The sequence below is a fragment of the Platalea leucorodia genome (assembly GCF_965183815.1).
Source record: "Platalea leucorodia genome assembly, contig: HAP1_HAP1_SCAFFOLD_377, whole genome shotgun sequence".
NCBI lineage: Eukaryota > Metazoa > Chordata > Aves > Pelecaniformes > Threskiornithidae > Platalea > Platalea leucorodia.
The window spans coordinates 34197-56713 of record NW_028121205.1 but is presented as its reverse complement, the minus strand read 5'-3'; the positions used below and the strand labels follow the sequence as shown (position 1 = coordinate 56713).

The window sequence follows — 22517 nt, the reverse complement described above, 5'->3', positions numbered from 1 at the left end:
ACCTTGGTCCTCCTGGGTGCGGGTACCCAGTGCATCAGGACTCCCCCCAGTGCCTCCCAATGCCTTACCAGTGCCTCCCAGTCCATCCCAGTGCCCTCCCAATGCGTCCCAGTACCTAACCAGTCTGCTCCAGTCTCCTCCCAATGTGTTCCAGTGCCTCCCAGTCTGCTCCAGTACCCTCCCAATGTGTCCCAGTACCCTACCAGTGCTTCCCAGTTCTCCCAGCTGCCCTGCACCCACCTCAGTTCTCCTGGGCAAGGGTGCCCAGTGCATCAAAACCCCTCCTAGTAACTCCCAGTGTGTTCCAGCATCCTCCCAGTACCTTCCCAGTGCCCCCCAGTGCCCACCTTGGTCCTCCTGGGCGGCGGCATTGTAGTTGACCTGCTTGCGCACACCGCTTCCCCTTGCCCAGGTTGTGCGCCAGGTCCTCCCAATGCCTCCCAGTGCACTCCCAGTGCCCCCCAGTGCCTCCCATTACCTTCCCAGTGCCTCCCAGTATCTTCCCAGTGCCTCCCAGTGCACTCCCAGTGCCTCCCAGTGCACTCCCAGTGCCCACCTTGGTCCTCCTGGGCGGCGGCGTTGTAGTTGACCTGCTTGCGCACCCGCTTCCCCTTGCCCAGGTTGTGCGCCGGGTCCTCCCAATGCCTCCCAGTGCACTCCCAGTACCCCCCAGTGCCTCCCAGTGCCCCCCAGTGCCCACCTTGGTCCTCCTGGGCGGCGTCGTTGTAGTTGACCTGCTTGCGCACCCGCTTCCCCTTGCCCAGGTTGCGCGCCAGGTCCTCCTGCTGCTGCTCGTAGTGGTGCCGCAGCAGCTTCTCCCAGTAGTCGGGGTCGACGTTCTCCTCCTGCTTGATGATCTCCCGCTCGATCTCCTCGATCTGCCGGCACACGCACCGTCAGCGCCCACCCAGGCCACCCGCGGGCGCCCGCCGGAACCCCGTCGGCCTGAGGTTGCCACCGCCAGGCTCCGGTGTCCCCAGCTCCATCGTTTCCATTGTCCCCAGCGCCATCAGCTCCACCTGCGTCATCCCCCATCCCCACCGCCTCCCATCCACCGTCATCTCCATCGTCCCCATCCCCATCGTCTCCATCATCCCCCATCTCTGTGTCCATCACCTCCATTGTCCCCATCTCCATTGTCTCCGCTGTCCCCATCTCCACCAGATCCATTGTCCCCACCATCTCCATCATCCCCATTGTCCCCACCATCTCTATCATCCCCATCTCCACTGTCTCCACTGTCCCCACCGTCGCCATCATCCCCATTCCCATCTTCCCCACCATCTCTATCTCCATCACCTCCATCATCCCCATCTCCATTGTCTCCATTGTCCCCACCTCCACCAGATCCATTGTCCCCACCATCTCTATCTCCAACATCTCCAGCGTCCCCCATCTCCATCGTTTCAATCGTCCCCACTACCACCATCTCCACTGTCCCCACCATCTCCATCATCCCCATTGTCCCCATCATCTCCATCACCTCCATTGTCCCCATCTCCCCCATCATCTCCATCTCCATCATCTCAAGCATCCCCACCTCCATCGTCTCAATCGTCCCCACCTCCACCAGACCCACTGTCTCCATCATCCCCCATCTCTGTCTCCATCACCTCCGTCATCCCCATCTCCATTGTCTCCATTGTCCCCATCTCCACCAGATCCATTGTCCCCACCATCTCCATCATCCCCATTGTCCCCATCATCTCTATCTCCAACATCTCCAGCATCCCCCATCTCCATCGTTTCAATCGTCCCCACTACCATCTCCATTGTCCCCACCATCTCCATCATCCCCATCATCTCTATTGTCCCCATCTCCACTGTCTCCATTGTCCCCACCATCTCCCTCATCCCCATTGTCCCCATCATCTCCATCACCTCCATTGTCCCCATCTCCATTGTCCCCATCATCCCCACCATCTCTATCTCCATCACCTCCATTGTCCCCATCTCCATCATCCCTATTATCTCCATCACCTCCATTGTCCCCATCTCCATCGTCCCCATCGTCCCCATCATCTCTATCTCCATCACCTCCATCGTCCCCATCTCCATCACCTCCATTGTCCCCATCTCCATTGTCCCCATCATCCCCACCATCTCTATCTCCATCACCTCCATCGTCCCCATCTCCATCATCCCTATTATCTCCATCATCCCCATCGTCCCCACCATCTCTATCTCCATCACCTCCATCATCCCCACCTCCATCATCTCAATCGTCCCCCCCTCCACCATCTCCATTGTCCCCACCACCTCCATCATCCCCATCGTCCCCCCCTTCACACCCCACCCCGTGTCCCCACGTCCCCGTCCCCGGGGCGCACCTTGTCCTCCTCACGCACGACGTACTGGGCCACCTTGAAGGAGCTGAGGTACTCGTTCATGTTCTGCACGTCAGCATCGTCGGTGGCATCCTGGTTGCGGTCCAGCAGCCGAGCGATGGCCTCGTTGTCGTAGTGGATGACGCTACTGTCCTCCTCCTTGTTCTCCCCTGCGCCGGCGACACGCTGCTGACACGGCCTGACGTGGTCCAGCAGGGCCTGGCACGGCTCAACATGGCCTTGGCATGCTCCAACATGGCCCAACACGGCCTGACATGACCTAGTACGGCCCAGCATGGCCCAACATGGTCCAGCACAGCCCAGTACAGCCTGACGTGGCCCAACATCGTCCAACATCACCCAATATGGTCCAACATGGCCCAGCACAGCCCAGTACACCCCAACACGGCCTGACATGGCCCAACATGGTCCAGCACAGCCCAACATGGTCCAACACAGCTTGACATGACCCAGTATGGCCCAGCATGGCCCAGCGTAGTCCAATATAGCCCAACATGATCCAACATGGCCCAACGCGTCCCAACACGGTCCAACACAGCTTGGCATGACCTAGTACGGCCCAGCATGGCCCAGCATGGTCCAGTACAGCCCAGTACAGCCTAACATGGTCCAACATGGCCCAGCATGGTCCAGTACAGCCCAATACGGCCCAACGCGTCCCAACATGGTCCAACACAGCTTGGCATGACCTAGTATGGCCCAGCATGGCCCAGCATGGTCCAGCACAGCCCAGTACAGCCTAACATGGTCCAACATGGCCCAGCATGGTCCAGCACAGCCCAATACACCCCAACCCAGCCTGACATGGCCCAACATGGTCCAACACAGCGCAACACGGTCCAACACAGCTTGACATGACCCAGTATGGCCCAGCATGGCCCAACATGGTCCAGCACAGCCCAATGTGGTCCAACATGGCCCAACATGGTCCAGCACAGCCCAGTACAGCCCAATACGGCCCAACGTGGCCCAACATGGTCCAACAAGGCTCAGCATAGTCCAGCACAGTCCAGTACAGCCCAACACGGCCCAACATGGTCCAGCACAGCCCAGTACAGCCCAGTACAGCCCAACACGGGCCAACATGGCCCAACAAGGCCCAATATGGTCCAATATGGCCCAACATGGCCTGACATGGCCCAACATGGTCCAACAAGGCCCAACATGGTCCAGCACAGCCCAGTACAGCCCAGTACAGCCCAACACGGGCCAACATGGCCCAACAAGGCCCAATATGGTCCAATATGGCCCAACATGGCCTGACATGGCCCAACATGGTCCAACAAGGCCCAACATGGTCCAGCACAGCCCAGTACAGCCCAACACAGCCTGACACGGCCCAATGTGGTCCAACAAGGCCCAATATGGTCCAGAACAGCCCAACACAGCCCAACATGGCCCAACATGGTCCAACATGGTCCAGCACAGCCCAGTACAGCCCAATACGGCCTGACATGGCCCAACGTGGTCCAACAAGGCCCAATATGGCCCAACATGGTCCAACACAGCTTGACATGACCTAGTACAGCCCAGCATGGTCCAGCACAGCCCAGTACAGCCTGACATGGCCCAACACGGCCAAACATGGTCCAACATGGCCCAGCATGGTCCAACACGGCCCAACATGGTCCAGCACAGCCCAATACAGCCCAGCACGGCCTGACATGGCCCAACATGGTCCAGCACAGCCCAATACAGCCCAGCACGGCCTGACATGGCCCAACATGGTCCAACATGGCCCAATATGGTCCAACACAGCCCCACAGAGCTCAATATGGTCCAACATGGCCCAGCATGGTCCAACACGGCCCAACATGGTCCAACACGGCCCAACATGGTCCAACACGGCTTGATATGACCTAGTACGGCCCAGCATGGCCCAACATGGTCCAGCACAGCCCAGTACAGCCCAACACGGCCCGACATGGCCCAATATGGCCCAACGTGGTCCAACACAGCTTGATATGACCTAGTACGGCCCAGCATGGTCCAACATGGCCCAATGTGGTGGCCCACCATGGCCCAACACAGCCCGACACGGACCAGTGTGGCCCAACACAGTCCAATATGGTGGTCCAACACGGTCCAACATGGCCCGACATGGCTCAACATGGTCCAACGTGGCCTGGCACAACCCAGCACAGCCTGACGTGGCCCGACATGGCCCAGCGTGGCCTGGCATGGCCCAGAATGGCCTGACACACACTGACGTGGTCTGTCACAGCCTGGTACAGCACGGCAGGGCCTCACACACCTGGTCACCACCTCACGTGTCCCACCACAGCCCTGTCACAACCTCTCACACCCTATCGTGGCATCACACCTTCTGTGATAGCCTCATGTCTCCCATCATGGCCCAGACGTCCCACCACAGCCTCATGGGCCCCATCACGGCCCCCATCATGTTCTCGCATGTCCCATCATGGCTTTTCATGACCTGTCACAGCCCCATTCTGACCTCACGTGTCCCACCATGGCCTCACACGTCCCACCATGGCCTCACACATGCCACCACGGCCCCGTCACGGCCTCGTGTGTCCCATTCTGACCTCATCGTGACCTTGCACGTTTCATCACGGGTTTGCGTGACATTTCACGGTCTCGCATGTCCTGACATGGCCTCACACATCCCACCACGACCTCAAACGTCCCACCATGGCTCTGCATGACCCATCATGACCTTGAACATCCCATCACGACCTCGAACATCCCACCACGGCTCTGCATGACCCATCATGACCTTGAACATCCCATCACGACCTCGAACATCCCACCACAGCTCTGCATGACCCATCATGACCTTGAACATCCCACCACAGCTCTGCATGACCCATCATGACCTTGCACGTCCCACCACGACCTTGCACGTCCCACCACGGCTCTGCATGACCCATCATGACCTCAAACGTCCCATCACGGCTCTGCGTGACCCATCATGACCTTGACCATCCCATCACGGCTCTGCGTGACCCATCATGACCTCGACCATCCCATCACAGCTTTTCAAGCCCAGTCACAGCCCACCATGGGCTCCCATGTCCTACCACGGCCTCCCACGTCCCACCACGGCCTCCCACGTCCCACCACGTCCCCCCCCCAAAGCCCGGCACACCCTGTCCCACCCATCCCCAACCCCGTTGGGCGCTGACCCTCGTTCTCATCCTTGAAGAGCTCCTCAGTGCCAAACTTGAGGATGTCATCAAGCTCCTGCTTGGACATGGAGCCGGCCTTGGAGCCCAGCCCGGGGCGCACCACCAAGTGCGTCAGCATCATCTTGCGCTTGGCCACCTGCGTGATGCGTTCCTCCACCGACGCGCGCGTGACAAACCGGTAGATCATCACCTTGTTGGCCTGGCCGATGCGGTGCGCCCGGCTGAAGGCCTGGGGGGACAGGGACGCGAGGTGTCAGAGAAGGGACGTGGAGATGGGGGACGTGTCAGGTGGTGGGGGACAAGGGTCAGGGGACGCCAGTAGGGACATGGTGGCGGGGGACATCAGAGCAGGGACGTGGTGGCGGGGGACGCGCCGGAGCAGGGATGCAGTGGTGGGGGCTGTGGGGGACAGGGACACCGTGGGGGACAGGACACCGTGGGGGACACGGGGACAGGGCGGGAGAAATGGAGGGAGGGTTGGGGACAGGGTATCAGGATGGGTGACAGGGTGCTGGGTGGGAGACGCTGGGCAAGTGACAGGTTGCGGGGCGGGTGACATGTGGTGGGTGACAGCGGGTGGGTGACAAGGTGCCAAGGGGGGTGCCAGGTGGGTGACACTGGGTGTGACGGGGTGGCGGGCAAGTGACAGGGTGCCAGGCAGGTGATGCTGAGCGGGTGACAGGCAGCTGACATCGGGTGGGTGACAGAGTGCTGGGGTGGGTGATGCCGGGTAGGTGACAGGGTGCTGAGCTGGGTGACAGGGTGCCGGGTGGGTGACGCCGGACAGGTGACAGGGTGCTGGGGTGGGTGATATGGTGCCGGGTGGGTGACATGGTGCTGGGCGAGTGATGCCGAGCGGGTGACAGGGTGCTGGGCAGCTGACATCGGGTGGGTGACAGGGTGCTGGGTGGGTGATACCACGTGGGTAACAGGGTGCTGGGTGGGTGATACCAGGTGGGTAACAGGGTGCCAGGTGGGTGACACCCGACAGGTGACAAGTTGCTAGGTGGGTGAGGCTGGGTGGGTGACAGGGTGCCAGGGTGGGTGACAGGGTGCCGGGATGGGTGATGCTGGCAGGTGACATGGTGCTGGGCGGGTGGTGCTGGACGGGTGACAGGGTGTGGGGTGTGTGACAGGGTGCTGGATGGGTGACAGGGTGCTGGGCAGGTGATGCTGGACGGGTGACAGGGTGCTGGGATGGGTGATGCTGGCAGGTGACATGGTGCTGGGTGGGTGGTGCTGGACGGGTGACAGGGTGTGGGGTGTGTGACAGGGTGCTGGATGGGTGACAGGGTGTGGGGTGAGTGACAGGGTGTGGGGTGTGTGACAGGGTGCTGGGGAGGGCAACGGGGTGCTAGGATGGGTGCTGGGGTGTGGGGATGGGTGCCAGGGTGCCGGGATGGGTGACGCCGGGCGGGTGACAGACCTGGATGTCGTTGTGGGGGTTCCAGTCGGAGTCGAAGATGACGACGGTGTCGGCGGTGGCCAGGTTGATGCCGAGGCCCCCGGCCCGCGTCGACAGCAGGAAGCAGAACTGCTGCGCCCCCGGCGCTGCCCCCCCGGCGTCAGCGGGGGGGGCCGGCCCCCCCAAACCCGGGACCCCCTGACCCCCTCCCCGCCATCAACATGGGCGGCTGCACCCCCCCCCAAAACCAGGACCCCCCCCCCTCAACTCCCCGGTGCTGCCCCCCTAAACCCAGGACCCCCCAAACCCCCTGGCGCTGCCCCCACCCAGCGTCGGAATGTGGGGCTGGCCCCCCCAAACCTAGAACCCCCCCAAACCCAGGACCCCCCAACCCAGGACCTCCCCAAACCCCCCCTTTCTTATCCCTCCCACCCAGGGAAATTCCCCCCCCCCCCTCCTGCCTTGGGAGGGGTACAGGCTGGTCCCCAGGACACTTGGGTCCCCCCCAGACACCTGGGTGCCCCCCCAAGGCATCTGGGTGCCCCCCCAGACACCTGGGTGCCCCCCAACACCTTGGTCCCCTCCGGACACCCGGGTGCCCCCAGAATCCTCTGTATCCCCCCCACCGCGGACACCTGGGTGCCCCCCCAGACACTGGGGTGCCCCCCCCCCCCAGACACCTGGGTGCCCCCCCAAGGCATCTGGGTGCCCCCCAAACTCCTGGGTGCCCCCAACACCCTGGTCCCCTCCGGACACCCGGGTGGCCCCAGATGCCTCTGTGTCCCCCCCACCCTGGACACCTGGGTGCCCCCCCAGACACTGGGGTGCCCCCCCCGACCGCCTGGGTGCCCCCCGGACGCCGGGGTCCTACCGTTGAAGCGGTCGATGGCCTCCTGCCGCAGGGCCCCCGTGATGCCCCCGTCGATGCGTTCGTACTTGTAGCCCTCGTAGTCCAGGAAATCCTCCAGTAGGTCCAGCATCTTCGTCATCTGCGGGCACTGGTTAGACTGGGAGCACCCAGGGGTGCTGGGGGCACCCGGTACTGGTCAGACTGGGAAGACCCAGGGGAGCTGGGATGGGTGGTGGTGGTCAGATTGGGGAGGCGAGGGGGTCCCGGTCACCCCACCTGGGAGAAGATGAGCACCCGGGGGGGTCTGGGGGGGCTGTAGGTGCCCTGGGGGGGGGCTGTGGGTGCCCTGGGGGGGGGGCTGTGGGTGCTGGGGGGTCCCTGGGGGTCCCGGCCACCCCACCTGGGAGAAGATGAGCACCCGGTGGTTTTGCTCCTTCAGCTTCCGCAGCATCTTCTGCAGCAGCAGCAGCTTCCCCGAGGCCTTGATCAGGGCCCCCCCCTCGTAGGCGCCGCTCGGCAGCTTCGGGGACTCCTGGGGACACGGACGTCACCTCGCTGGCCCCCGGTGTCCCCTGAGGTCCCCCAGCCTCCGCCGACGTCCCTCTGTGTCCCTCCATGTCCTTCCACCCCACGTCCCTCTGTCCCCTCCGCCCCATGCCCCTGTCCCATGTCCCTCGTATCCCTCACGTCCCCATGTCCCCCCAATGTCCCCCCACCCCATGTCCCTCTGTCCCCTCCACGTCCCTCCAACCGCTCCATGTCCCCACCATGTCCCTCTGTGTCCCTCCCACCGCTCCACGTCCCCACCACGTTCTCCTGTCCCCTCCCTGGTCCTCCACTCCACGTCCCTTTGTCCCATGTCCCTCATGTCCCTCCATGTCCCCATCGTACCCCACCATGCTTCCACATCCCTCCAACCCTTCGATGTCCCTCCAAGCCTTCCATGTCCCCATGTCCTACCATGTCCCCACCATGCGTCCACGTTCCTCCATCCCACATCCCTCTGCCCCAGGTCCCTCCAACCCCTCCATGTTCCCATGTCCCCACCATGTCCTCCTGTCCCCTCCATGGTCCTCCACTCCACGTCCCTTTGTCCCACATTCCTCATATCCCTCCGTGTCCCCATGTCCCACCATGACCCCATGTCCCTCTGTCTCCTCCACATCCTTCCATCCCCTCCATGTCCCTCCACGTCCCACCATGCTTCCATGTCCCTCCAACCCTTCCACGTCCCTCCAACCCCTCCAAGTCCCCACGTCCCACCATGTCCCCACGTCCCTCTATCCCCTCCACATTCCTCCAGCCCCTCCATGCCCACGTGTCCCACCATGTCCCCATGTCCCACCATGTCCCCACGTCCCTCTATCTCCTCCACATCCCTCCAACCCTTCCATGTCCCTCTACCCCACATCCCTATCTCCTCCACATTCCTCCAACTCCTCCATGCCCACGTGTCCCACTGTGTCCCCATGTCCCACCACGTCCCCACGTCCCTCTATCTCCTCCACATCCCTCCAACCCTTCCATGTCTCCATGTCCCTCCACCCCACATCCCTCTATCCCCTCCACATTCCTCCAGCCCCTCCACGTCCCCACGTCCCACCATGTCCCCACGTCCCACCACGTCCCCACGTCCCTCCACCCCACATCCCTCTATCTCCTCCACATTCCTCCAGCCCCTCCATGCCCACATGTCCCCATGTCCCACCATGTCCCCATGTCCCTCTATCCCCTCCACCTTCCTCCAACCCCTCCATGTCCCACCATGTCCCCATGTCCCACCACCCCCTGTCCCTCCGTCCCCTCCCGGTGTCCCCGCGGTCCTCACCATGGCGGCGACGGGGAAGAGGTAGGGGTGGTTGCAGCACTTCTTCAGGTCCATCATGATGTTGAGCAGCGACACCTGGTTCCCGCCGCCCCGCGAGTTCAACGCCTCGAAGTTCCGCGTCAGGATGTACTTGTAGTACTTCCTACGGGGAGGTCGGTGGGACCCAGGCGTCCGGGGGGGTCTCCCCACCACCCATCCTGGGGGTCCCAGGCATCCGGGGGACCCAAGCACCCAAGGGACCCCGGCCTACGTCAACACGGGGCTGAGCTCCACGCAACGAGGTCCACCAACACCCGCTCCCATGGACACCAGGGTCTGGGTGCACCCCTCTCCCATGGGCCCAGGCGTCCTGGGGGTCTCCTCAGCACCCATCCCATGGGCCCAGGTGTCCAGGGGACCCAAGCACCCAAGGGACCCCGGCCTACGTTGGCGCGGCGCTGAGCTCCATGCAACGAGCTCCACCAACACCCGCTCCCATGGACACCAGGGTCTGGGTGCACCCCTCTCCCATGGGCCCAGGCATCCAGGGGGTCTCCCCACCACCCATCCCGGGGGTCCCAGGCGTCCTGGGGGGTCTCCCCACCACCCATCCCGGGGGTCCCAGGCGTCCGGCGTACTTCTGCATGGGGCTGAGCTCGACGCGGACGATGAGCTCGGTCTTGGCCGGCATGTTCTTGAAGACGTCGGCCTTGAGACGCCGCAGCATGTGGGGACCCAGCAAGTCGTGGAGCTTCTTGATTTGGTCTTCCTTGGAGATGTCGGCAAACTCCTCCAGGAAGCCCTCCAGGTTGCTGGGAGGGGACAATGTGACGTGGGGGGGGGGGGGTGGCACAGGGACATGGGGACGGGGACGTAGATGGCTGCGACATAGGGGGGATGTGGGGATGGCCATGACGTGGCAGGGCGCAGGGGCATGGGGACAGCCATGATGCGGTGGGACGTAGGGATGGCCACAACGTGGCAGGGCGCAGGGGCATGGGGACATGGGGACAGCCATGATGCGGTGGGATGTAGGGATGGCCACGACGTGGTGGGGCACAGGGCCACGGGGACGTGGGGGCGGCTGTGACATGTCGGGGATGCGGGGACAGCCATGACGTGGCAGGGCGCAGGGACATGGGGACAGCCATGATGTGGTGGGACGTAGGGATGGCCACGACGTGGCAGGGCGCAGGGGCATGGGGACATGGGGACAGCCATGATGCGGTGGGATGTAGGGATGGCCACGATGTGGCAGGGTGCAGGGGCATGGGGACATGGGGACAGCCATGATGCGGTGGGACGTAGGGATGGCCACAACGTGGCAGGGCGCAGGGGCATGGGGACATGGGGACAGCCATGATGCGGTGGGATGTAGGGACGGCCACGATGTGGTGGGGCACAGGGCCACGGGGACATGGGAAGGGATGGAGGGGACCCTGGGGGACACCGGGGGACACCAGGGGACAGGGAGGGGGTGCGGGAACAGCAGGGACACAGAAGCGATGGAGGGATGCGGGTGGATGCAGGAGGACGCAGGGGGACGCAGCGGGGGGAGAGGGGGACCCCGGAGGAGGGGAGGGGACAGGAGGGGACATCGGGGGACAGGAGGGGACATTGGGGGACGTACTTGAAGCGCTCGGGGGTGAGGAAGTTGAGGAGGTGGAAGAGCTCCTCCAGGTTGTTCTGCAGCGGGGTCCCCGTCAGCAGCAGCTTGTGCTCGATCTTGTACCCGTTCAGCACCCGAAAGAACTGGGGGGGTGGGGGGGTGGGGTGTCACCCACGGACCCCGGTGTCCGGGAGAGACCCCCTGACCCCCCCCATGGCACCCACAGACCCCGGTGTCCGGGAGAGACCCCCTGACCCCCCCCAGGGCACCCACGGACCCTGGTGTCCGGGAGAGACCCCCTGACCCTCCGCAGGGCACCCACGGACCCTGGTGTCCGGGAGAGACCCCCTGACCCCCCCCAGGGCACCCACGGACCCTGGTGTCTGGGAGAGACCCCCTGACCCTCCCCAGGGCACCCACAGACCCCGGTGTCCAGGAGAGACCCCCTGACCCCCCCCCCCCCAGGGCACCCACGGACCCCGGTGTCCAGGGAACAGCCCCCCAACAGCACCCAGGGACCCCAGGCATCTGGGTGCCCCCTTCCCAGGGGACCCAGGGGTCTGGGTGCCCCCCACCCTGGGGACCCAGGGGTCCAGCCCCCTCTCCTGCCCCCCCCCCCCGGGACCCCAGCATCCAGGTGATCCCCACCCCAAGGACCCAGGGGTCCGGGTGCCCCCCACCCCGGGGACCCAGGGGTCCGGCCCCCTCTCCCACCCCCCCCAGGGGACCCAGGGGTCTGGGTGCCCCCCACCCTCGGGACCCAGGGGTCCGGCCCCCTCTCCCACCCCCCCCAGGGGACCCAGGGGTCTGGGTGCCCCCCACCCTCAGGACCCAGGGGTCCAGCCCCCCTCTCTCACCCCCACCCTGGGGACCCAGGTGTCTGGGTGCCCCCCACCCCGGGGACCCAGGGGTCCGGGTGCTCCCCACCCTGGGAACCCTAGCATCCAGGTGCCCCCCACCCCGAGGACCCAGGGGTCCGGCCCCCTCTCCCACCCTCCCTGGGGACCCAGGGGTCTGGGTGCCCCCCACCCTGGGGACCCAGGGGTCCGGCCCCCTCTCCCACCCTCCCTGGGGACCCAGGGGTCCGGGTGCCCCCCACCCTGGGGACCCAGGCATCCAGGCACCCTTCGCAGTAGCCCCAGGGGTCCGGGTGCTCCCCACCCCGGGGACCCAGGGGTCTGGGTGCCTCCCACCCCGGGACCCAGGGGTCCGGCCCCCCTCTCCCACCCTCCCTGGGGATCCAGGGGTCTGGGTGCCCCCCACTCTCAGGACCCAGGGGTCCGGCCCCCCTCTCCCACCCCCCCTGGGGACCCAGGGGTCTGGGTGCCCCCCACCCCGGGGACCCAGGGGTCCGGGTGCTCCCCACTCTGGGAACCCCAGCATCCAGGTGCCCCCCACCCCGAGGACCCAGGCGTCCGGCCCCCCTCTCCCACCCCCCCCCAGGGGACCCAGGGGTCTGGGTGCCCCCCACCCTTGGGACCCAGGGGTCCGGCCCCCTCTCCCACCCTCCCTGGGGACCCAGGGGTCCGGGTGCCCCCCACCCTGGGGACCCAGGCATCCAGGCACCCTTCGCAGTAGCCCCAGGGGTCCGGGTGCTCCCCACCCCGGGGACCCAGGGGTCTGGGTGCCTCCCACCCCAGGACCCAGGGGTCCGGCCCCCCTCTCCCACCCCCCCTGGGGACCCAGGGGTCTGGGTGCCCCCCACGCCGGGACCCAGGGGTCCGGCCCCCCTCTCCCACCCCCCCCCAGGGGAGCCAGGGGTCCGGGTGCCCCCCACCCTGGGGACCCCAGTGCCCGGGCACCTTGGACTGGTTGTTCTTGAGGCGGTGGGCTTCGTCCACCACCAGGCAGGCCCAGCGGATGGAGCCCAGCGCCGCCTGGTCGATGGTGATCAGCTCGTAGGAGGTCAGCAAGACGTGGAACTTCACCTGCGCCTCCCGCTGTCGCGGCCGTCAGCACCCATGGGTGTCCCCCCCCCCGGGGACCCCGGCGGCCGGGGTACCCCAAATCCCGCACCGCCACACCACCACCCCGATCCCCCCGGCCGTGGGGTCCTTCTGCATCTGGCCACCCCAGCACCCCGATCCCCGGGGACCCCAACGTCCAGGTCACCCCAAACCCCCTGGGGACCCCAACATCCAGGGCACCCCCAGTACCCCAAAACCCTGGGGACCCCAACGTCCAGGTCACCCCCCAGCACCCCAAACCCCCGGGGACCCCAACGTCCAGGGCACCCCCAGCACCCCAAACCCCCGGGGACCCCAACGTCCAGGTCACCCCCCAGCACCCCAAACCCCCGGGGACCCCAACGTCCAGGTCACCCCAAACCCCTGGGGATCCCAACGTCCAGGGCACCCCCAGCACCCCAAACCCCTTGGGGACCCCAACATCCAGGGCACCCCCAGCACCCCGATCCCCGGGGACCCCAACATCCAGGTCACCCCCCAGCACCCCAAACCCCTGGGGACCCCAACGTCCAGGTCACCCCAAACCCCCTGGGGACCCAACACCCAGGTCACCCCCCAGCACCCCAAACCCCTGGGGACCCCAACGTCCAGGGCACCCCCAGCACCCCAAACCCCCGGGGACCCCAATGTCCAGGTCACCCCAAACCCCTGGGGACCCCAACATCCAGGTCACCCCCCAGCACCCCAAAGCCCTGGGGACCCCAACGTCCAGGTCACCCCAAACCCCTGGAGACCCCAACATCCAGGGCACCCCAAACCCCTGGGGACCCCAACATCCAGGTCACCCCCAGCACCCCAAACCCCCGGGGGCCCCAATGTCCAGGTCACCCCCAGCACCCCAACCCCCCTGGGGACCCCAACATCCAGGTCACCCCCAGCACCCCAAACCCCCGGGGGCCCCAACGTCCAGGTCACCCCAAACCCCTGGGGACCCCAACATCCAGGGCACCCCCAGCACCCCAAACCCCCGGGGGCCCCAACGTCCAGGTCACCCCAAACCCCTGGGGACCCCAACATCCAGGGCACCCCCAGCACCCCAAACCCCCTGGGGACCCCAATGTCCACGTCACCCCCTCAGCACCCCAAACCCCTGGGGACCCCAATGTCCAGGTCACCCCAAACCCCCTGGGGACCCCAATGTCCAGGTCACCCCCTCAGCACCCCAACCCCCCTGGGGACCCCAAAATCGGTCTCACCTTCATCTTGAAGGCCTTCTTGCCCCCCTTCATGGCGTTGTCATCGAAGGAGAACTCGTTCTCGCGGATGATGGCCCGGCTGTCCTTGTCCCCGGTGTAGGTGACGACGTAGAAGGCGGGGGCCCACATCTGGAACTCCCGCTCCCAGTTGATGATGGTGGAGAGCGGGGCGCTGACGAGGAACGGGCCCTTGGTGTGGCCCTGGGGGACAGCGCGTCACACGGGGACACGGGGACGGGGCCCTTGGGGGACGTGGGGACAGTGTGACACAGGGGGATGGGGGGGTGGCATGGGACGGGGTCCCTGGGGGACGTGGGGACAGCGTGGGCCAGGCGGGTGACACCAGGGGCCAGGTGGGTGACACAGGGACCAGGTGGGTGACACCAGGACCAGGCGGGTGACACCAGGGGCCAGGCGGGTGACACCGGGGGCCAGGTGGGTGACACAGGGACCAGGCGGGTGTCACCAGGGGCCAGGTAAGTGACACCATGAAGCAAGTGGGTGACACTGGGGACCAGGTAGGTGACACCGGGGACCAGGTATGAGACAGCAGGACCAGGTGGGTGACACCAGGGGCCAGGCTTGTGACACCGGGGGCCAAGTGGGTGACACCAGGGGCCAGGCGGGTGACACTGGGGCCAGGCGGGTGACACCGGGGCCAGGTGGGTGACACCATGAAGCAAGTGGGTGACACTGGGGACCAGGTAGGTGACACCGGGGACCAGGTACGAGACACCAGGACCAGGTGGGTGACACCAGGGGCCAGGCTTGTGACACTGGGGGCCAAGCGGGTGACACCAGGGACTAAGTGGGTGACACCGGGGCCAGGCGGGTGACACTGGGGCCAGGTGGGTGACATGGAGGCCAAGGGGGAAACACCAGGGTCCAAGTGGGTGACACCGGGAGCCAAGTGGGTGACACCGGGACCAGGCGGGTGACATGGGGGCCAAGGGGGAGATACCAGGGGCCAAGTGGATGACACTAGGGGCCAGGCAGGTGACACCGGGGGCAAAGGGAGAGACACCAGGACCAGGCAGGTGACACCAGAACCAGGTGGGTGACACCAGGGGCCAGGTGGGTGACACCAGGGGCCAGGCAGGTGACACCGGGGGCAAAGGGAGAGACACCAGGACCAGGCGGGTGACACCAGAACCAGGTGGGTGACACCAGGGGCCAGGCGGGTGACACCAGGGCCAGGTGGGTGACACCGGGGCCAGGTGGGTGACACCAGGGACCAGGCGGGTGACACTGGGGGCAAAGGGAGAGACACCAGGACCAGGCGGGTGCCACCAGGACCAGGCAGGTAACAGCAGGGGCCAGGCGGGTGACACCAGGGACAAGGTGGGCAACGTGGGGGCCTAAGGGGGAGACGCCAGGGGCCAAGTGGGTGACACCAGGACCAGGCGGGTGACACCAGAACCAGGCGGGTGACACCAGGGGCCAGGCAGGTGACACCAGGACCAGGCAAGTGACACCAGGGGCAAAGGGAGAGACACCAGGACCAGGCGGGTGACACCAGAACCAGGTGGGTGACACCAGGGGCCAGGCAGGTGACACGGGGGGAACAGGGAGAGACACCAGGGCCAGGCAGGTGACACCAGAACCAGGCAGGTGACACCAGAACCAGGCGGGTGACACCAGGGGCCAGGGTGGGCAACATGGGGGCCTAAGGGGGAGACGCCAGGGGCCAAGTGGGTGACGCCAGGGGCCAAGTGGGTGACGCCAGGGACCAGGCAGGTGATACCGGGGCCAGGTGGGTGACACCGGGGCCAGGCGGGTGACACCAGGGACCAGGCAGGTGATACCGGGGCCAGGTGGGTGACACCGGGGCCAGGCGGGTGACACCAGGGACCAGGCAGGTCATACTGGGGCCAGTTGGGTGACACCGGGGCCAGGCGGGTGACACCAGGGACCAGGCAGGTGATACCGGGGCCAGGTGGGTGACACCGGGGCCAGGCGGGTGACACCAGAACCAGGTGGGTGACACCAGGGGCCAGGCGAGAGCGACCTCACCTCCTTGTAGAGGGAGTAGAGGAAGACGATGGTCTGGATGGTCTTGCCCAGCCCCATCTCGTCGGCCAGGATGGTGTCGGTGCTCTGGGCCCAGGAGAAGCGCAGCCAGTTCAGCCCCTCCAGCTGGTAGAGGTGGAGGGTGCCGCCCGTCGCCGTGATGAACCGCGGCTGCGTCTCGTACTTCACCGTCGGCTGCCGGGGTGGGGAAGGGTGGCAGTGGGTGGGGGGGGACCCAGGCATCTGGGCCACCCAACACCCCCAGGGACACCCAGGGGGGTTAGGAATGACGTGGAGGTGGTGGGGAGCCCTGGGGGGACCCTGGTGTCCGGGGAGGGGACCCCGCCATCTGGGGGACCCAAGGGACCATGGAGGGGACCCTGGTGTCCAGGGAGGGGACCCCGCCATCTGGGGGACCCAAGGGACCATGGAGGGGACCCTGGTGTCCGGGGAGGGGACCCCGCCATCTGGGGGACCCAAGGGACCATGGAGGGGACCCTGGTGTCCAGGGAGGGGACCCCGGCATCTGGGGGACCCAAGGGTCCATGGAGGGGACCCTGGTGTCCAGGGAGGGGACCCCGGCATCTGGGGGACCCAAGGGTCCATGGAGGGGACCCTGGTGTCCAGGGAGGGGACCCAAGGGACCATGGAGGGCACCCAGGCACCTGGGAAGGGGACCCCGGCATCTGGGGGACCCAAGGGACCATGGAGGGGACCCTTGGTGTCCAGGGGAGGACCCAAGGGTCCATGGGGGGGACCCAGGTGTCCAGGGAGGGGACCCCAGCATCTGGGGGACCCAAGGGACCATGGAGGGGACCCCGGTGTCCAGGAAGGGGACCGTGGTGTCCGGGGGGGACCCAAGGGACCATGGAGGGAACCCAGGCACCTGGGAAGGGGACCCCAGCATCTGGGCTACACAAGGGACCATGGAGGGGACCCTGGTGACCAGGGGGGGACCCAAGGGACCATGGAGGGGACCCAGGGGTGGGGGGGGACCCAGGTGTCGGGGGGGGGACCCCAAGGGTCCATGGGGGGCACCCAGGGGTGGGGGGGGACCCAGGTGTCTGGGGGGGGACCCAAGGGTCCATGGGGGGCACCCAGGGGTGGGGGGGGACCCAGGTGTCTGGGGGGGGACCCCAAGGGTCCATGGGGGGCACCCAGGGGTGGGGGGGGGACCCAGGTGTCTGGGGGGGGGACCCCAAGGGTCCATGTGGGGCACCCAGGCGTCCGGGGACTCACGTCGTTGGTGGGGGAGTCGGGGGGTCCCTCCTCCGGCGTCTCCTTCTTCTTCTTCTTGTAGCGGCGGGGCTGGGCCGGGTCCTCCCCCATGAACACCTCCCTGGGGACACGGGGACACCGGGGGACACCGAGAGGGACACGGGGACACCGGGGGGGGGGCAGGACACGAGGGGGCCACAGGGATATGGGGGGACATAGGGACACAGTGGGAGACAGGGGGACACAGGGACACCAAGGGGGATGGGGACACGGGGGGGGGGGGGGGGACACACAGGGACATGGAGGGACACGAGGACATCAGGGGACACAGCGGGAGACAGGGGGACACAGGGACACCGGGGGGATGGGGACACGGGGGGAACAGGGGACACATGGAGACGTGAGGAGACGGGGACAACACAGGGACACACGGCAGCATGAGGACACCGGGGGACTCATGGGGACACAGGGCCACGTGGCCAGTAGGCACGTCCCCGTGTCCCCCATGTGTCCCCATGTCCCCCCTGTGTCCCCATGTCCCCCACCAGTGCCTCCAGTAGGTACGTCCCCATGTCCCCCCATGTCCCCACGTCCCTCACCAGTGCTTCCAGTAAGCATGTCCCCATGTCCCCCCATGTCCCCCACCAGTGCCTCCAGTAGGCATGTCCCCATATCCCCATGTCCCCCCGCCATGTCCCTATGTCCCCACCGTGTCCCCACATCCCTCACCAGTGCTTCCAGTAGGCACGTCCCCATGTCCCAATGTCCCCCCCATGTCCCCATGTCCCTTACCGGTGCTTCCAGTAGGCACGTCCCCATGTCCCCCCTGTGTCCCCATGTCCCCCCATGTCCCCACGTCCCTCACCAGTGCTTCCAGTAGGCACGTCCCCATGTCCCCATGCCCCCCCCATGTCCCCACATCCCTCACCGGTGCTTCCAGTAGGCACGTCCCCATGTCCCCATGCCCCCCCTGTGTCCCCATGTCCCCACGTCCCTCACCGATGTTTCCAGTAGGCACGTCCCCATGTCCCCATGCCCCTCCATGTCCCCATGTCCCCATGTCTCTCACCGGTGCTTCCAGTAGGCACATCCCCATGTCCCAATGTCCCCCCCATGTCCCCCCGTCCCTCACCGGTGCTTCCAGTAGGCACGTCCCCATGTCCCCATGCCCCCCCCTGTATCCCCATGTCCCCCCGTCCCTCACCGGTGCTTCCAGTAGGCACGTCCCCATGTCCCCATGCCCCCCCCGTGTCCCCATGTCCCCCCGTCCCTCACCGGTGCTTCCAGTAGGCACGTCCCCATGTCCCCATGCCCCCCCCTGTGTCCCCATGTCCCCCCGTCCCTCACCGGTGCTTCCAGTAGGCACGTCCCCATGTCCCCATGCCCCCCCCGTGTCCCCATGTCCCCCCGTCCCTCACCGGTGCTTCCAGTAGGCCAGCTTGTGGAGGTCGTAGTCGGGGATGGGCATCTCGTCCTCCTCCCAGGTGGCCTGGTCGTAGGGCAGGTCCCGCCACTTCACCAGGTAGTGGTACTGCCCCTTCCGGTCCACGCTGCGCGGCACGCCGTCACGCCCCGCACCGGGCACCCGGGGGACGCCGGGCACCGGGGGACAACGGGCACCATGGGGACACTGGGCACCACGGGGGTAACGAGCACCACGGGGGACACCGGGCACCTGGGGGACGCCAGGCACCGGGGGACAACAGGCACCACGGGGGTAACGGGCACCACGGGGGTAACGGGCACCATGGGGACACTGGGCACCCAGGGGACAACGGGCACCAGGGTGGCAACAGGCACCACGGGGGTAACGGGCACCATGGGGACACTGGGCACCCAGGGGACAACGGGCACCAGGGTGGCAACAGGCACCACGGGGGTAAGAGGCACCACGGGGGACACCAGGCACCCAGGGGACAACAGGCACCGGGGTGGCAACAGGCACCACGGGGGTAATGAGCACCACGGGGACACTGGGCACCATGGGGGTAACAGGCACCACAGGGGTAACGGGCACCACGGGAGTAACGGGCACCACAGGGGACACTGGGCATCACGGGGACGCTGGGCATCACGGGGACGCTGGGCACCATGGGGATGCCGGGCATCACGGGGACACTGGGCACCATGGGGACACCGGGCACCCGGGGAGCAACAGGCACCACAGGGGTAACGGGCACCATGGGGACACCGGGCACCCGGGGAGCAACAGGCACCACGGGGGTAACGGGCACCATGGGGACACCGGGCACCCGGGGAGCAACAGGCACCACGGGGGTAACGGGCACCATGGGGACACTGGGCACCCAGGGGACAACGGGCACCAGGGGGACACTGGGCAGCCAGGGGACAACGGGCACAACAGGGGCATGGGGCACCACGGGGACAACAGGCACCCAGGGGACACCGAGCACCCGGGGGACACCGGGCACCACGGGAGTAACGGGCACCATGGGGACACCGGGCATCACAGGTGCAATGGGCACTGCAGGGACACCGGGCATCGTGGGGACAGCCGGCACCATGGGAGTAATGGGCGCCGTGGGGACACTGGGCATCGTGGGGACAACAGGCACCCAGGGGACACTGGGCATCGTGGGGACACCAGGCACCACAGGGGGACAACGGGCACCCCAGGACAACAGGCACCCAAGGGACAATGGGCACTGCAGGGTGACAATGGGCACCCTGGGACAACAGGCACCCAGGGGACAACAGGCACCCAAGGAACAATGGGCACCGCAGGGTTACAACGGGCACCACGGGGCAACAGGCACCCAAGGGACAATGGGCACCATGGGGTGACAACGGGTGCCACGGGGGAACAGGCACCCAGGGGACAATGGGCACCGTTGGGGTGACAACAGGCACCTGGGGACAACGGGCACCACAGGGTCAGTGGGAACAGCGGGGACACTGGGCACCCAGGGACACAGGGCACCATGGGTGACAGCAAGCACCCCTGGGGACACCGGGCACCCCCAGGTGACAGCAAGCACCCATGAGGACACCGGGCACCCCCGGGTGACACGGGGACAGGCAGGAGCGAAGCGGGGCCAGGCGGGGGTTGGCACGTGCCACCAGGGCGTGGGTGACAGCGGGGCACATGGAAGGCACTCGAGTGCCACCAGGGGTCACCTGCTGTCACCGGCTGCCATCAGGGAGACACTGGGGACACCCCAGCGCAGGGGTCACCCGGGGTCAGGGGGTGACATGGGGACAGGGACATACGGACAGGATACGGGGTCACCTGGGGACACGGGGTCACCTGGGGACAGGGCCACACAGAGGGGACGTAGGGCATCTGGGGACAAGGACACATGGATGGGACACGGGGTCACCTGGGGACAGGGCCACACAGAGGGGACACGGGGTCACTTGGGAACAGGGCCACACAGGACACGGGGTCACCTGGGGACAGGGACACACAGGACACAGGGTCACTCGGGGACAGGGCCACATGGAGGGGACACGGGGTCACTTGGGGACAGGGCCAAACAGGACACAGGGTCACCTGGGGACACAGAAGGGACATGGGGTCACTTGGACAGGGACACAGATGGGACACGGGGTCACCTGGGGACAGGGCCACATGGATGGGACACGGGGTCACTCGGGGACAGGGCCACACAGGACACAGGGTCACTCGGGGACAGGGCCACATGGAGGGGACACGGGGTCACTTGGGGACAGGGCCACACAGGACACAGGGTCACTCGGGGACAGGGCCACCTGGAGGGGACACGGGGTCACTTGGGGACAGGGACAAACAGGACATGGGGTCACCTGGGGACAGGGCCACATGGAGGGGACACGGGGTCACTTGGGGACAGGGCCACACAGGACACAAGGTCACTTGGGGACAGGGCCACATGGAGAGGACACGGGGTCACTTGGGGACAAACAGGACATGGGGTCACTCGGGGACAGGGCCACCTGGAGGGGACACGGGGTCACTTGGGGACAGGGACAAACAGGACATGGGGTCACCTGGGGACAGGGACACACAGGACACGGGGTCACCTGGGGACAGGGCCACATGGAGGGGACATGGGGTCACCTGGGGACAGTGTCTGACTGCTCCCAATGGGCGGGGACACCCATGGGTGCCGGGGGACACTGATGGGTGCTGGGGGGCACCCATGGGGGCTGGGGGTGTCCTTAGAGGACCCAAGGGTCCCCAGAGTGTCCCCAAACCCCACCCAGGCTCTCCCCTGCCCCCATACCGACACCCCCCATCCCCTCCCAATTTGGGGGTGCCCCACGGGGGGGGGGATCCCCCGGGCACCCCCGTGACACCCTTGGGTGCTCCCCCCCCCCCCCCCCCACCTGTGATTGATGATGCGGTGCACCGTCATCCACTCGGGTTTGATGCCGTAGCGGTAGAAGCGTTCCTCCATCCCCCGGAAAAGGGGGTCCCCCCCTGCCCCCCGTTTTTCACTTTTGGGGTCGTCGTCCCCCGAGCCGTAGTCGAGGGGGGGGGGCTCGTCCATGTCGTTCTTGCGCTGGTAGTTGCGGTACATCACCAGGTGGAAGATCTCCAGCTGTGGAAGGGGGGGGGGCACCCCAAAATTAGCGGGGGGCACCCCAAAATTAGCGGGGGGCAAGGACACCCCCCCCCCCAGGGTGCTGCCTCTCTCCCCCTGCCCTGGCCCAGGGATTGGGGGGGGGGGGGGGCATGGAGTCCCCGAGGTGGGGGTGTTGGGGGGCCCTGAAAGTGGGGATCCCCCCCCCAACTGGGGATACTGGGGTGTCACCAGTCCGGGGAACCCCCCCAACTGGGGATATTGGGGTGTCACCAGCCCCAGGCCCCCCCCAACTGGGGATTTTGGGGTGTCACCAGTCCGGGGAACCCCCCCAACTGGGGATACTGGGGTGTCACCAGCCCCAGGCCCCCCCCAACTGGGGATACTGGGGTGTCACCAATCCTGGGGAACCCCCCCAACTGGGGATAT

At 66.5% G+C, this 22517-nt stretch overlaps 1 protein-coding gene across 1 annotated transcript in view; it reads right to left on the bottom strand.

Annotated features, from left to right (window-relative positions):
- Positions 1-556: 556 nt before the first annotated feature.
- Positions 557-22517, bottom strand: part of LOC309604133 (chromodomain-helicase-DNA-binding protein 3-like) — a gene marked incomplete at its 3' end in the record, with an annotated part of 54180 nt that continues 32219 nt past the window's right edge. The window contains exons 15-29 of the mRNA XM_082339045.1: positions 21892-22106; positions 18981-19112; positions 17584-17683; positions 16348-16539; positions 14335-14535; positions 12974-13111; positions 11193-11314; positions 10201-10374; positions 9584-9725; positions 8156-8287; positions 7777-7894; positions 6927-7051; positions 5498-5729; positions 2331-2497; positions 557-878 (exon numbers count right to left, since the gene is read on the bottom strand). Coding sequence (XP_082195171.1) covers positions 557-878; positions 2331-2497; positions 5498-5729; positions 6927-7051; positions 7777-7894; positions 8156-8287; positions 9584-9725; positions 10201-10374; positions 11193-11314; positions 12974-13111; positions 14335-14535; positions 16348-16539; positions 17584-17683; positions 18981-19112; positions 21892-22106 — 2512 coding nt within the window. The remainder of the gene's footprint in view (positions 879-2330; positions 2498-5497; positions 5730-6926; positions 7052-7776; positions 7895-8155; positions 8288-9583; positions 9726-10200; positions 10375-11192; positions 11315-12973; positions 13112-14334; positions 14536-16347; positions 16540-17583; positions 17684-18980; positions 19113-21891; positions 22107-22517) is intronic.